The sequence below is a fragment of the Streptopelia decaocto genome, assembly GCF_964273445.1.
Source record: "Streptopelia decaocto genome assembly, chromosome: Z".
Taxonomy (NCBI): Eukaryota; Metazoa; Chordata; class Aves; order Columbiformes; family Columbidae; genus Streptopelia; species Streptopelia decaocto.
Genome location: NC_138657.1, coordinates 58,413,587 through 58,428,986, shown reverse-complemented (window position 1 = coordinate 58,428,986; position 15,400 = coordinate 58,413,587). Strand labels below are relative to the sequence as shown.

Below are 15,400 nucleotides of genomic sequence, written 5' to 3'. Positions count from 1 at the left end.
CTGAAAACAGAAAAGCTAAGGTGAAATACCTTGCCAAAGTCAAAAGTATATCAGCAAAAGAGATAGGAACAGGGTCTTGACTTCATACTCTCCACCAAGCCACTGTCTGCTGGACCGAGCTGCAGCAGCATTATTGGATGAACTTAAATGACAATGTTTCTTATATTCATGAATCCAGGCTACAATAAAACCCCATAACGGGCTCTCACCTGAGAATTAGCATTTTAAAACTATCTAAACACAAAGCCACCAGAAGGAAATGACACCGCATAGCTTTTTATTGGATTACAAAGCAACAGAGCTGGCAAAATATGACCTAAAGCTTCATCTCGGTATGGTGTTGGTAGAACCAGTAGTTGCTTATAAATCGCACTCAGGAAAAGCTAGCCGCTTGCTGAAGAATTTTTGGTGGAAGGATGGTGACATCTAGTGGGATTACTTTCACACAGCCCTTCACATTATGGAAGCATTTTTTCAGTAGTAAGAAGACATGATTTTACATACTTAATTCAGCTGCTTTTTGAAAGCTTCAATATTTTATGCAGTATCAGCTTTTCACCAAACACAGAGGCCTCTGAACTTTTCAAATATAATTGCCCCATTTGTTGCAATACTAAAAAAAAAAAACAAAACAAGTTGTCATAAGGAGTGATTCAGTAGTCTGCAAATAAAGCTGTATCATAAACGACTTTGCAAATAAATATTGTGCTGACAACTTAGATTTTTGTCCCTAAATTCATGACTTAATTTCATTAGTTACTTGCATCAGAAAGACACGATAGACTCCATTTCAGTAGGGACTTATCTCCAGGGAGTGATTTCTCCCTTCTGAAGAAAAAAAAAAAAAAGAAAAAAAAAGTGTTAAGAAAGGATGGAACAAATCACCCTTTAGGTGATTTAGGTGATCTCTGGTTTGGTAATTAGTATAGTTTAGATGGCTAACTGCGACAACTGAAATTAGGTAAAATAAGTCAGACTAAAATTACTTTGGTGCTTCTTTCTCATTCAGAGTCAATCAAGTCTAATCTGTTAAATCATTGAAAGAACTGCTGGAAGTGTCTCTTAAAGAGAAGTTTGGACAATGAAAAATAAAAGATAGGGTATATAAAGAAACCAAAGTAATAGCTGTAACAGAAAGATAACCAGCACCAGGGCTTGTTTTTATTGCTGGAGCTCAAATATATGAATTACTAAACTGCTGGACCAGCTCATGATCCGGGCCAGTTGGACTCTCTCAGATAGTGGCTGGGCAACTGGGACATTCCCAGTGAGCTGTGTGTATGAGCCCCTTGGTTTGGGAGCTAAGACAGGTTCATAGTATGGAGGTATACGGTTCTGTGCCAGTTGCTTTATTAGTACAGACATTGTCTGTTATTCTAATATAAGAGGTACCAGTGAGATGCTCTCCAAATGCAACAGTAGTAAGTGCTTATAATGTTTGTGATGCATCTTGAAAATGCAACAATCAAGAGAATTTCTAAAAATTTTCAGCATACACTGACTCCCTCCTCCTTTGTCTTCACCTTTAGTTAGCCCAACATTAGGTTCCCAAGTAGATTTGGCATTATATGTGATATGTAGTATGGGCCATTTTGTTGTCCATACAGTTTTATGGCCATGACTGTACTGAGGCTATTGCAATCTAGAGAGCCTGGAGGTAACAGGCTGAACTAAGAAAGAGGCAAAGACTTGGGACAGAATAACCCCTAGGCAGCTGTACAGGCAGATGACTGACTAGATGGAGAAAATGTGTTGAGAGCCTTAATGGGCAATAAATTCAGCATGAGCCAGCAGTGTACCCGGGCCACCAGCAGAAGGCCACCAGTATCCAAGGTTGTATAAACAGGAGGGCAGCCAGCTGCTGAGAGAAGTCATTCTTCCCCTTTGTTTGGCACTTGTGAGACCTAATCTGGAGTCCAGTTTCAAACTCTCTAATAAAATAATGATGTTGACAAACAGAAGCGAATTTAGCAGAGGGCCATTGTGGAATGATGTTCAGTGGCTGAAGCACTTGCCCTGTGAGGAGAGGAAGACAGACCAGGACTTCTTCAGATGGAAGAAGGTAAGGCTCAGGCAAGATATGATTGCTGTTTTCAGGTACCTAACAGGAGAGCTGAGAGAAGATAGAGCCAGTTTTTCTCAAGAGGAGCACAGTAGAAGGCTGGGAGGCAACAGGCACAAGATGGAACTGGGGAAGTTTCGACATGATATATGAAAATTATTTTTACTATGGGGATGATCAAGCACTGGAACACAGATCCACAGAAGCACTGAAATTTATATCCTTGGAGGTATTTAAACTTTGGTTGGACACAGTGCTGAGCAACCTGACTTAACTAGTCCTGCTTTTAGTAGGAAGTTGGACTGGTGGCCTCTGGAGGTCACCTCCATTCTACATGCTTCTATGACACTGAAAGGAAGCCATTCCAGAAGTCAGTAAATCAGCCCTTTAGGGATATTATAGAAAGAAAAAAAAAATCTGTATATGTAGTTATTTTTCTTTTTAGAAATACAATCTTAGCAATCATTTGACTGGAAGTCAGTTGTGATTCACTAGTCAGGTCATGTATTTATCTTACAGCCCTCTCTAGACTTAGTCACCAAAGATAAGTATCATCTGACCTTCATATATACCAAAAGTTTTGTAAAGTTAAGGAAGACAGTCTAAGTGCTTTTTGTGGTTAGCACTTGAGAATCTAAGCAATGAAGGGTCCTTTACTGTTTAGAAGAAAATGTAATATTTTTAAATCACAAAATACGTGGCTCTCATGCCTCAAGCTAATCAAACTAAATGAATGATGCTTCAAGTGTGGAACATTTTGGTTGAGAAGGATGTGCTCTTGTGCATTTTTCCATTACAGAAAAAAGAGGCACAAAAGATTCAGATTGAAACTGAATCTGGTGCTGCATTGGGAAATCCATAGCCACCAGAACTTCCTTCACAGTATCACAGTATGTTTGGGATTGGAAGGGACCTCAAAAGATCATCTAGTTCAATCCCCTTGCTGGAGCAGGAACGCCTAGGTGAGGTCGCACAGGAACATGTCCAGGCGGGTTTTGAATGTCTCCAGAGAAGGAGACTCCACAACCTCCGTGGGCAGCCTGTTCCAGTGCTCTGTCACCCTTACTGAGAAGAAGTTTCTTCTCAAATTTAAGTGGAACCTTTTGTGTTCCAGCTTGATCCCATTACCCCTTGTCCTATCATTGTTTGCCACCGAGAAGAGCCTGGCTCCATCCTCGTGGCACTCACCGTTTATATATTTCTAAACATTAATAAGGTCACCCCTCAGTCTCCTCCAAACTAAAGAGACCCAGCTCCCTCAGCCTTTCTTCATAAGGGAGGTGCTCCACTCCCTTAATCATCTTTGTTGCCCTACGCTGGACTCTCTCCAGCAGTTCCCTGTCCTTCTTGAACTGAGGGGCCCAGAACTGGACACAATATTCCAGATGTGGTCTCACCAGGCCAGAGTAGAGGGGAAGGAGAACCTCTCTCGATCTACTAGCCACCCACCTTGTAATACACCCCAGCATGCCATTGGCCTTCCTGGCCACAAGGGCACAGTGCTGGCTCATGGTCATCCTGTTGTCCACCAGGACGCCCAGGTCCCTTTCCCCTACACTGCTCTCTAATATGTAATTTCCCAACCTATACTGGAACTTGGGGTTGTTCCTGCCCAGATGCAGGACTCTACACTTTCCCTTGTTAAATTTCATTAGGTTATTAGGTTATTCCTTCTACAATCCTTTGGTTCTTTTTGTGTGTTTTGTACTGATAAGCATTCCTATGAAGTTTCAGATACTGGGTTTATTACATCTTTGAATAATACAGCTACACAGATAATGAAGGGTCTGTTTAATGGCTCCGTCTCCCAGCTAGCTGGACACAGATGATACCCACTCCAGAAAATGTCTCTTTGCACAGTCTCGGGTTTGAACTAGTAAGTCCAGTGTGTGTATTTACCATGTTAAGCATGGCAGCACACTTCTCAATGCCACACCAGCTACATGTCTACAAATACCAGACCCATGCCTTTCTTCAGCCTTCTGCTGTCTTCCTTAAGCGCTTCTCAGGATGGCAGAAATGGTATACAATCCATATGGTGGGATACTCTTCATTTAGCACACTGTATCCTTAAGATCGATAAATTCCTTAGGCTTGTGATAGCCTGAAATGAAGTTACAGGATATGCTGCAAGGCCTGCATTTTTGCCTACTGGTGAGAAGAAGCTGACCTGTGAAGCTGAAGAAATACAGAAGATATACTATAGATGGAGACTGTGGAGGAAGTCTTCTTTGGTTTTTGATGGGTATTGGGAAGTCTGTGTTTTTTCTACCTGCACTTTTCACTTTATGAGAGAATTATCTTTTAGCTGTCTAAATGAAGTGTCTAAGTTGGTAAAGCAGAACTCACATTAGACAGATTTAGGAAATGAGCACTTTGGTGTTTTTTTAAAGCAGCAGAGAAATACTTGAACATCAGCCCTTATTTGCCAAAATATGGGACTTGAAGTTAGGCTTCCAATTTTCCATTTAAACTGCATGAAAAAGTCTGGTGTCCTGAATGACTCCTGTTCTTCAAATTCCATCTTCATGACACCTTTTAAGAACATAGACACTTGCCACCTCAGTAATACCATATAATAGTAATATTTAGATACATTAGCTTTCTCTGGCAACACCCATGTTCTTAATCCAGTTCATCCTCACACTGAGCCGAGCCTACTCATCAGCCTTTCCTTTCTGTGACCTTTTGAACACTATAGCTGACTCCACAAATTTTCTCACAGAAGTGTACCTGTTTCACCAGCTGAATACTGAAATTGTGCAAATGGCTAAGTCTCTTAAAACAAATGTTTGATTTGTTACTTAGCTATCACATCAGAATCCAAATAGCTCTATTTGCCTTTCAAAATTACAGTAGATTATTTCCCCCAGTCAATCAATTTCCATTTCACAGAATCACAGAATGGATGGGGTTGGAAGGGACCTCTGGAGATCATCTAGTCCAACCTAGCTATTAAAGCAGGTACACCTAGAGCAGATCACACAGAAATGTGTCCAAGTGGGTTTTGAATGTCTCCTGAGAAGCAGACTCCACAACTTCTCTGGGCAGCCTGTTCCAGTGTTCTGTCACCCTCCAAATAAAGAAGTTTCTCCTCATGTTTAGATGGAACCTCTTATGCTTCAGTTTGTGCCTGTTACACCTCATCCTATCGCTGGGCACCACTGAAAGGAGTCTGGTCCCATCCTCTTGACACCCACCCTTGAGATATTCATAAGCATTGATGAGATCCCCTCTCAGCCTTCTCTTCCCCAGGTTGAACAGACCCAGCTCTCTCAGTCTCTTCTTGTAAGAAAGGCACTCTAGGCCTCTAATCATGTTTGTAGCTCTTTGCTGGACTCCCTCCAGTAATTCCTTGTCCTTCTTAAACTGGGGACCCCAGAACTGGATGCAGTACTCCAGATACAGCCTCACCAGGGCAGAGTAGAGGGGGAGGATAACCTCCCTCAACCTGCTGGTCACCATCTTCTTAATGCACACCCAGATACCATTGGACTTCTTGGCCACAAGGCCACATTGCTGACTTGTGGTTAACCTGTTGTCAACCAGAAGTCAATAAACTTGTATTTCTGCTATGGTACTTGGTTTGTACAAAATAATTTCTCCTTAGTAAGGGTTCTGTAAAGAAAAGTGTTCAATCTGTTTTTTTATTACCGAGATAATTTATCCTTATCATTTAAATTGAGCAGCTCGGTCTTTCGCACCGGTGGGGTGGTGATTACCTGCTGAAGAGGAGCACGTAGGAAACTGCTTCAAGAATGCTGTCTTCTCAAATAAAAGCAGCTAAGGGCTCCTTCTTTGTGCAATACAACCACTCCATTTGGAATGCAGGCATCCCTCTGAAGTATGGGCTCATTCTGGGGAGATGGGCCCGGTGGCCGCACAGGCCCCGCCAAAGTGGTGAGCAGGACAGACAGCAGGACTCAGAACATCAGGTCAGCACTGCCAGCGGGGCAGGGAGGTGATTGTCCCGCTCTGCTCTGCACTGGTGCGGCCTCACCTGGAGCACTGTGTGCAGTTCTGGGAGCCACAGGATAAAAAGGATATAAAGCTACTGCAGAGTGTCCAGAAGAGGGCTATGAAGTTGGTGAAGGGTTTGTAGAGGAAGCTGTATGAGGAACGGCTAAAGTCACTTGGTTTGTTCAGCCTGGAGAAGAGGAGACTAAGACGACACTTCATCATGTCTACAGCTTCCTCACGAGGAAGAGGAGCAGGAGCTGATCTCTTCTCTTTAGTGACCAATGACAGAACCTCAGGGAATGGCAGGAAGATGTGCCAGGGGAGGTTTAGGTTGGACATTAGGAAAAGGTTCTTCCCCCAGAGGGTGGTGGAGCACTGGAACAGGCTCCCCAGGGAGGTGTCACGGCCCCAAGCCTGACAGTGTTCAGGAAGAGACTGGACAACACCCTCAGACACATGGTGTGAACTGTGGGGTTGTCATGTCTAGGGACAAGAACTGAACTCGATGATCCTTGTGGGTCCCTTACAACTCGGGACATTCTCTGATTTTGCGATCCCGAGTATTTCCGGACCGCCCCCCGCTGTGCATCGTGGGAACCGTAGTGCACCACCCGGAAGAGCCAGGGTGGAGGGTGGGCACCTCTGACGCATGCGCAGAAGCCGCGCAGCAGGGAGTTGGGGGCCGGCCAGCGACACGCCTCCCCAAAGGCCGCGCCCCTTTCTGTCCCGGCAGCGCTCTCTCTTTCTGAGGAGCTTGCCGATTGGAAGGTTGGTTCGCTCATGTGGTTCCCAGCGGCCAATCAGGCTTCCCTGTTGCCCGACACCGCCCTTCCGCTGTGTTGCAGCTCTGCGAAATGGCGGCGCCCGGGGGGCGGCGGTTGCTGTGGACCGGCCGACGCTGGCTCTCGCAGGCGGAGCCCGCCGTCTCCCCACAGCCCCCCGACTCGCTCTACCCGCCTATCGTGGCTTCCGCCACGGCCAAGAGCAAAGCGGCCAAGCGGCGGCGCCTGGAGCACTTCAAGCAGCGGGTGCACGCGGCGCCGTCAATCGAGGAGAAGCTGCGGCTGTACGGGCTGCTGCAGCGGCCCAAGTATGTGGTTTACCCGCAGACCTTCGCTCTCAACGCCGACCGGTGGTACCGGAGCTTCACCAAGACCGTCTTCGTGCCGGGGCTGCCCCCGAGAACGGCGTCGGCAGCCGCCAAAGCCCCGGCAGCGGCGGGAGTGACCCCCGAGGCCGGCACAGCCCCGCAGCCCGGAGCGGCGGCACCGGCGCCCGCCAGAACCGCGGAGGCGGCGGCGGGGGCGGCGCCGTACCTGGACGTGCGCGAGCTGCGCGCCCTGGCCTGCGACGCGCTGCTGCAGGAGAGCTTCTACCAGCACAAGAGGCGGCCGGTCCTCTACCGGAGTCAGGAGCACACGCCCGGGCCGTTCCTCACGCAGCTCGTCTCCAGCCTCACCGCCTCCCTGTGCGGCCGCAACCCGCTGCTGGCCGCCTCCTCCCTTGGTGCGGAACGGGGCGGGAGGGAGAGGGAGGAGGGAGCCCGTGGGCGGTGGGACCGGGCTCTGAGTCCAGTGGGAGCAGCGCTGCTGTGGCCGAGTGGTTCAGACCGTCACTAGTAATTGATCTCATTTCCAGCGTCTTTTTAATGTTTTACTGCAGCTGCAGAACAACAGTTGGGAGGATCTAAAAAGCAAAGGGGCAGTCTCTGTTTCTCACTGTCCCTCTGTTGTGTTTCAGATCTAAAACCTGAAGTTAACTATTACTGGCATCACGGGGAGGAAGTTGTTGTTCATGGACATCGAAAGGGTAGAGTTGATCCTGTGCGATTTCAGATCGATGATAACCCGTACCTTCAGATCCGTGTACCAAAGCAACTTCCAGAGGTGTGGATATTTTCAACGCCAAGTTGATCACATGCGTTTTCACTTATGTTTGTGACTGCCACTGAAACCATGCAATAGGTAGTATGTGGAGGACCTGGATAATCAGGCATGTAGTACATATGTGTGCTTTTCAAGTCTTAACGCCCATACTACCTTGTTGTAAGTGCTTTGTGGGTATTGAGACAATCTTCTGAACTTCAAGCTAGTCATCTCTGTGCTTTAGATAAAATGCATGCTGTTACACTTAATGGAATGGAATTCTTAGGTTTTATGCTTGTAAGAATAAGAAATGTAGTGTGGAGTGTTCTTGGTGGAGAATGAGAGAAATGGACAAGAACGGCATAAGACTGCTGCTAGAAATATTTTGGGTCATCTAAAGAAAAGGATTCTGGTTTTGAAGATAGTACCAATTGGCAGCTTCATTAGCACCATTTCACTGTGTTCTTTGTATATTGCAGAAAATTTGGACTTCAGTGTAGGATGGGTGTATTAGTACTTATCACAGAACAAGAAGTTCTGTTGCAAAAAATTAATTTCTGTTAAAATTAAATATATGGTGTAGGTAAGCAAGACCTCCATGTTCTGGTATGAAAGTGGCATATTTTGTGAAGCCTGGTGTCAGAAACGTGATTTATGTCATAGCTTTTCTTCTACTTCCCTCAAGGTTGTACCGCTGGAGTCAGATCTTGGAGATATTCCTGTTATTGATCACAAACCATCCAAACTGCCATTGTTTAAAAGGCAGTATGAAAACAAGGTGTTTATAGGTAAGAGTTTCTAATAATGAAATGTTAACATTTTTTTTTCTCATTTAAAAAGACCCAAAGCAACAGCTGCGAAACAAATAACACCCCCCAACTCTTTTCATCCCATCAACAGGGAAAAAAACGCTATTTATATGTTTTTATGTATAACTATAGTGTATAAGTATATATGGTATATAAATTTGTATTGACATTCTGTGTCAGGCAGCGGGGAGCAGCATCCTTCTGTGCCTGTGGTACTCTGTGTACAGATTTGCTTCAGTGAGCTGGCCTGAATAGAAAATGGCAGCAGAAAATTTGCTTTGAATTTTAATACATCTCCTCAGAGACCTTTTAGTGTGTGATCTCTTGCCTTTTGGTTTTGGGCAATCCCTCCAGTCTCACTCAGGAACAGAGGAATCTCAATATTTATACAGATACACAGTAGAGGGTCTAACCTTCTGTTGTTTGGAGTCTGATAATAGAGATGTGTTTGTATGCATAATAATGAGTGTTGTATGACTGGATCTTATTTCTTTTTGTTTTCTTTCTGGGGGACACAGGATCAAAGGTAGCAGATCCATGCTGTTATGGACACACACAGTTTCATCTTATTCCTGATAAACTAAAACGGGAGAGGCTTGTAAAAGCAAATCTTGAGGATCAAATTGAAGTTGTTTATCGAGCTAATGGTATTGCAAGTCTCTTTGCCTGGACAGCAGCACAAGCAATGTATCAAGGTGAGAGTGTCACTTTATAAATTCTGCCTGGTGGTGAATGCCTGCTATGAAGTTCTGTAATCTTTTCTCCCCTCCACGTTTTTCTCATGCTCTTTCTTCTGAAGATTATCCTTTAGTTAGGTCTTTGAAAATTTAGTTGAACCAGTGAGAGAAGCAGACCTTACACAAGGGAGTTAGTTAAGACTTTGAGTGCTTTGTCTCAGCAGAAAAATATTTCATCATGTATAACACTAAGCCTGTGCAAAAACCTCTCTGCTTTATTCATTTTCTCACTCCACACTTGTAATGGGGAAAGATGGTATATGTCAAGCAGTTTTGGGTGTTTTTTTGTTGTTAATTTTGTTTTTTCTTGGTGTCATGGTTTAACCTGAGCTAGCAATATAACCATGATAGCTGCTCGCTCTCTCCCCTGCCCCTCCTGTCCCTAATAAAGGAGAGAATCGAAAGTGAAGGGAGAAACTTGTGGGTTGAGAAAAAAACAATTTAAAATAACACTAATATACTGCTATGTATAAAATTCAAATAGAATATGAAATAAAAGATACTCAGTGCAATTTGTCACAAACTCCATCCACACTGAGCAGCCAGTCCCAGGCAGCAGCACCTGGTCCTGAACAGCTGATCCCAGAGAGAGAAGAGAGAAAAAGGCAGAAAGGCCCAGAGGCCTCTGCAAATGACACAACGGTAAAAGGCCAAACTAAACATCCCAAACATAACTCCCCCAAAATTGAGCAGAACCAGAACAAGTCTCTGTCCCTGTCCATACCAGCTCCCCGTAAATATGAAGCATGATGCTAATGGCGTGGATTATTCTAATTGAACAGTCTGGATGTCAGTCAAGCTCTGCTCTATCTATGCCACCCTTCCTCACTGCCTCTCACCTGTGGGCAGAGCTCAGAGGTCTTGACTCTCAGACAACAACAGTTAACACCTTGGCACAGAGTTAAAATTTTTATCTTCTTCTCAAACGAAATCCAAATAATGACCATGCTAGCACAAAAAAGGTTTCTAACTGCATGGAGAAAATTAACTCACCTTCAGTCAAACCAGCACACTTGGAAACAACTATGTTGTTTAGCTCCTTGTTTTGTAAATGTCAATTCAGTTGGTGAAGGAAAAATATCAGCAGCCTTACTTGAGGATGTTATGCCTGGACAAATAGACCAGATCAGTTTTTTGTGTATTTATGTAAAAATAATTGTTATCTAGTGTTACTAGAAAATACCTGCTGGTCTGTATTTTCACTTGTGAAACAAAACATGGAAGAAAGTCCTTTGACTGTGCTGTATATTGCATCAAAATTTTTATGTAATGGTATGTGAGAAAGCTTGACTTTTTTGTCAGTTCTTGGCTGCAAAGCTGATTATGATTGTAAGCACATTATGAGCTGTAACAACAACATGATTTAAATCTGTTTTTTCTTTGTTCTGTAGCAGTTGTTAGTAGTGTTTGTTGCATGCTATAACGTATCTTTTAAGAATTTTACAGTGTGTGCTAGCACACATGCATAAATAGGTAAATAATATATTTCTAAAAGACTATTAATACTCAGCAGGGGTTGTTTGAAGCATTAACACTTACAGAGATAGCATGTTCTTTTTATTGTCTGTTTGGTTGCTGTAGTCAGTTTTTGCTCATGTGTATGTATACGTACTTCCATCATGAAACAAAAGTTCACTGCCCTGTGAGAAGTGTGGAATAGATATTTTCAAACGGAAAGGCATTTCCCCTCGTATCACTTGCAGGACTTGGATGCATTAGTAACTTCTTTAATTTTGAAAAGTTCCTTGGCTGATCAGTGTGATGTTTTCATCAATCAGCAAGAGGCAACTGTGTCCAAAATACAAATATGCCACTGTGTCCCTGATCTTGGAAATATCCTTAATTGGTTGTTGTGGTTTAGATAGTCTGTATGAAGAATGCCTGTGTTGCTAAAGCAAACAGGACTTTTTGTGCTACTAAGTGGCTGCTGCAATTCCCAGTATTTTTCTGTGTTTTAGGACTGGGGTTTAGATGTGCGTGCTAGCAGGAATTTTGAGTCCTGTATAACTAGTGTTGTTTCTTTATTTTATAGGATTCTGGAGTGAAGCAGATGTGACCCGTCCTTTTGTATCACAGGCAGTAGTGACTGATGGAAAATACTTTGCTTTCTTTTGTTACCAGCTAAATACTTTAGCACTAACTGTAGAAACGATTCAGAATAACCCTCGGAAGAATATCTGTTGGGGTACAGAGAGTAAGCCATTGTATGATGTTGTAGAAGATGGTAGTGTGAAAGGCTTTAATGATGAAGTTTTGCTTCAGTTGGTTCGTTTTCTGTTAAACAGACCAAAAGACTTGTAAATCATTGAACAATAAAGTATTCCTGTTCATGTGCCTGAACTTCATTGTAACTTCATGAAGTATGGGCTAGTATATGCCTTCTTCTTAGTCAAGTGTTTGTCTAGCAAACACTATATACGTACTTTATGACATTTGGGCTTTATTTCTTCATTTTAAATGAATGATGCTGTACACTGAAAAATAAATGGCTAGAATACCTTAATGTCTTCTGTATATTTATTGTTAGAATATATTGCACTGACTCAAAGTCATGTGAATGATTTCTTCTGGCAGATCCATAGTTCTGTTCAACCATCACAGTGAAGTATGAATTCATGTGACTGTGTCACTAGGTAACTACTGTATTGATATTCAGGACAGGTGAAAAATTTTTAATTTTGTGTCTGAAAATAAATTAGTTGTCTTAAATGTTTACTCATTCTAAGGAAAGTAAGCTCAGAATAAAAAGTGTTTCTTATAATGAAAGAGAATGGTTGGCAATTTAGTTAGGTAGCAAGGGAAATTTTTAGACCCTTGTTGAGCAGTCGTATAAATATAGCGAAACTTGCTTCCAAAGATTCTATTATGGACATGCATAAACGTTTTTAAGCTGTCACCTCAGGAACCACAGAGAGAACTCAAATGCATGTGGAGTCTAGTATTCCCTTTAGCTGGGACCTTAAGTTTAGTAATAAGATACAAGATTTAAGGACTGTTTAGGAATATTTACTAATCAACAGTGTATCTGGTTTTGAGGTAATTAAACATGCCTAGAATTTTAGGTAGTTCTGTATACTGCAACTGAACTTTTTTGGAATTTTCTGTTGTTCTTGTTAGGAGTGAAGTAGTTTATTTTTAAAGAGAGTGCTGAATCATATGTGACTCTTGTTGAAATAGTTGTCTGCGCATTCTTCAGCCTGGACAACTGGGAACCCTGCTTCCTGTTGTGAATGGGCTTACTGAATGTTTTGCTAATAAAAGATGAGGCAGTTGTGGAGGCTTATTTGGTTGGTACTTTGCTAATGTTGGAACAAACTGTAGTTGCCACTTCATCCACCAGCAGACGATAATCTGGATAAGTAAGATATGCGTGAGTAGTCATTTCTTTTTAAGAGAAATAAGAAGTCCTTAAGCATTCTTTTTGTCTTAACAGTGGTTGGGTATTACTAGTACTGATCACTGCTGATCCTTAGATTAAATGAATGTTCATGTAGGAACAGGAGATAAACTGCTAGGTAGGTATGTTAATGATAGAGAATGACGTGTGACATAGCATTAAAGTGAGTGACACTTGTTTTCTGGTGTGATAAAGCGATGGTGCAAAAGGAATGGAGGGATATTTAAAAAAAAAAAAAAAAAAGTTGGGTACTCTGACTCTGCAGACAATCTTTATAGTTGGTGTAATGTGGTGTTACCTTCAGTTTGGAACTGTATGAGTTACATACAGGTAGTGGCTGTGGAAAGCTGACATGTAAAGTCAAAGAAAATCCAGCTCCCTGGTAAAAAGCCACTCATTGTGATTCAGGCTTTGTCTATACTGAGGTTTCAGCTGTATTAGAGCAAGTTCAAAAAAGAACTTTTTTTCTTTCATGCAACTTTACCTGTGACTGAAATACCACTGTAGATGTATAACCTGGTAGAAGAATACAGTGTTGGAGTGAGGGAGGAAGGGAAGGCTTAATGACAGCTGTCTGTTTTGTAATTGCAAAGTACCAATTTCAGCTTTCTGCAGCTGTCTCAAAAGGCAAGGGCATACCCTGGAAAAGCAGTGGGTGGCACTGTTTTACCTTCTACTGAAGAAAAAGCCTAATCTGCTTCATTTTTCTTATTTGTTGCTGACTGGCAAAGTTGAGCCATCATAATGGGTGCAGTTTTCTGCAGCAATCTTTCATCTTGTACTCATCTGTTTACTGCTGCCTTATGATGATAAAGTAAAAAGAAAGCAAGCTATCTATCTATTTGTTTGTTTGTTTGCTGGGTGTTTACTGCTGCCTTATGATGATAAAGTAAAAAGAAAGCGAGCTATTTATTTATTTATTTATTTATTAATTACTGTGAAGATTGTATAGCTACCAAATGCTTGAAAGTAGAAAACTTAGAAGCTGTGACTCTCCTATTCTTGAGCTTTGCTCATCAGAAACCTCCCATGATTCTACTCCTTTGAGTCTTGTGTGAGTATCATTCTTTAGCATTCTATATTGTTGAGTTTGCTGTTTAAAAGAAACAAAGGTGATTCAAAGAACACAGGATGGAAATCTCCAAGTTTGGATCCTTTTTCCTGTATTAATTTCTGCTTAGGCCTATTGGACCTGAACACAAGGGAACATAAGACTGAACCTAAAAGACAAGATTACATAATGAGGCAAGTATTTTTTTCTAGTACTGAACTAATTTGCTTTAAACTTGTGTCACCTTCAAGTGGGTGACTGATCTATCAAATATACCTGTACTGTTGTTCCAGATTATGAGCCTGTAAGTGGTGACTTGTAATGGAACTGCCTGAGCAGTCTTTCCAAAATTAAAGTGGAAGGAGGCAGATGGGAAGACTTTTGACATTTTCTTATATCTGTATAGGGTCATGTTGCATCAGTTTGTTGGGGTACACAGTTCTGTTTCCTTTCAGACAGGACAAGTAGCTTCAACATTTATAGTATCTGTTTGGTCCCGCCTTCTGTACTTTTTTTTTTTTTTTTCGCTGGAGAAGACACCTGCTCCTTTTATCTTAGAAGCAGATGGAGGTTTCCTTATTCTGGAGCTCCACTGAGTGGGCTTTTCCTGAGGCAAGAGCAACTCTTGAAGTTGGCTGTTGGCCAGTCTTTTGACATCTTGGTCTACTGGTTCTGTAGAGATCATGCGTACTGGCAGTGTATCTCTGAGGGAGGCAATGAAGTGGCTTTGCAGTGCAACATTTGCTAAAATGAGCCATCCTCAACTAGTAGTATAACCAAAGTGTATCAGAACATGACACTTGTGAAGTTTGCCTTGAGTTACCGCAAAGCCAGGTCTGGTACGAAAATATAATGTCCTATGGATCAAAACTGATTCTAATAAACATAGCACAAAGAACGCTTGCAGAAGAGATTGCACAAGAACTGGTTTTTCATGAAGGAATAAACTTACCAAGAGGGTAAAAGTGCCAAAGTAAATTGACTTATCAAATTCACAGAAGTGTCAAAGTAAAAGGAACACCAGCAAGCTGACAAGACCATGAAGTAAGTTAGCAAGGACCAACTTGAGGTAGCATCAAAACCAGACTGGTTGCAAACAGTGTGTGACAGCACATTCATTATATTCTAATACTGTAGCAGAAACCCCGTAAGACAAGATCCTCAAGAAATAAAAGCTGTAGATCCTAAAGAAAAAAAAAGAAAAAAAACTAGAAATACAAATAACAGCTAATACAAAGTACAGGGAACAGACATGTGAAAGCCAAGGTTGAAACAGGGTAACAGGGTGTGGTGTTGTGTGGTATGGGATATGGTGTTCTTTTTTTTTTTTTTTTGTTGGGTTTTGTGTGTGTGCTGGTTGTTTTGTTTTGTTTTTTTCACATTCTCTGTGTTCCAACAGAGTGTCATTCCTGCCAAAAGCAAGAAAGCCAGTTATGGTAAGGCAAAACGTAGCAAATCCCGGACAAAGAAAGGACAGATAATTGCTAACGGAGGAGTTTTCCTGTGATGACAATACCGA

At 42.3% G+C, this 15,400-nt stretch overlaps 1 protein-coding gene across 1 annotated transcript; it reads left to right on the top strand.

Annotated features, from left to right (window-relative positions):
• Window positions 1-6,843: 6,843 nt before the first annotated feature.
• Window positions 6,844-12,085, top strand: MRPS30 (mitochondrial ribosomal protein S30). The gene is made up of 5 exons (XM_082074701.1): window positions 6,844-7,528; window positions 7,763-7,908; window positions 8,573-8,675; window positions 9,215-9,391; window positions 11,466-12,085. The coding sequence occupies exons 1-5, from the start codon at window positions 6,877-6,879 to the stop codon at window positions 11,732-11,734; spliced, it is 1,347 nt and encodes a 448-aa protein (XP_081930827.1). The 5' UTR covers window positions 6,844-6,876; the 3' UTR covers window positions 11,735-12,085.
• Window positions 12,086-15,400: the final 3,315 nt, after the last annotated feature.

Coding starts and splice junctions, on each gene's coding strand:
- MRPS30 (XM_082074701.1), top strand. CDS start 6,877: ATGGCGGCGCCCGGGGGGCGGCGGTTGCTGTGGACCGGCCGACGCTGG. Junction 7,909..8,572: donor TACCAAAGCAACTTCCAGAG/GTGTGGATATTT, acceptor ACTTCCCTCAAG/GTTGTACCGCTGGAGTCAGA. Junction 9,392..11,465: donor AGCACAAGCAATGTATCAAG/GTGAGAGTGTCA, acceptor TTTATTTTATAG/GATTCTGGAGTGAAGCAGAT.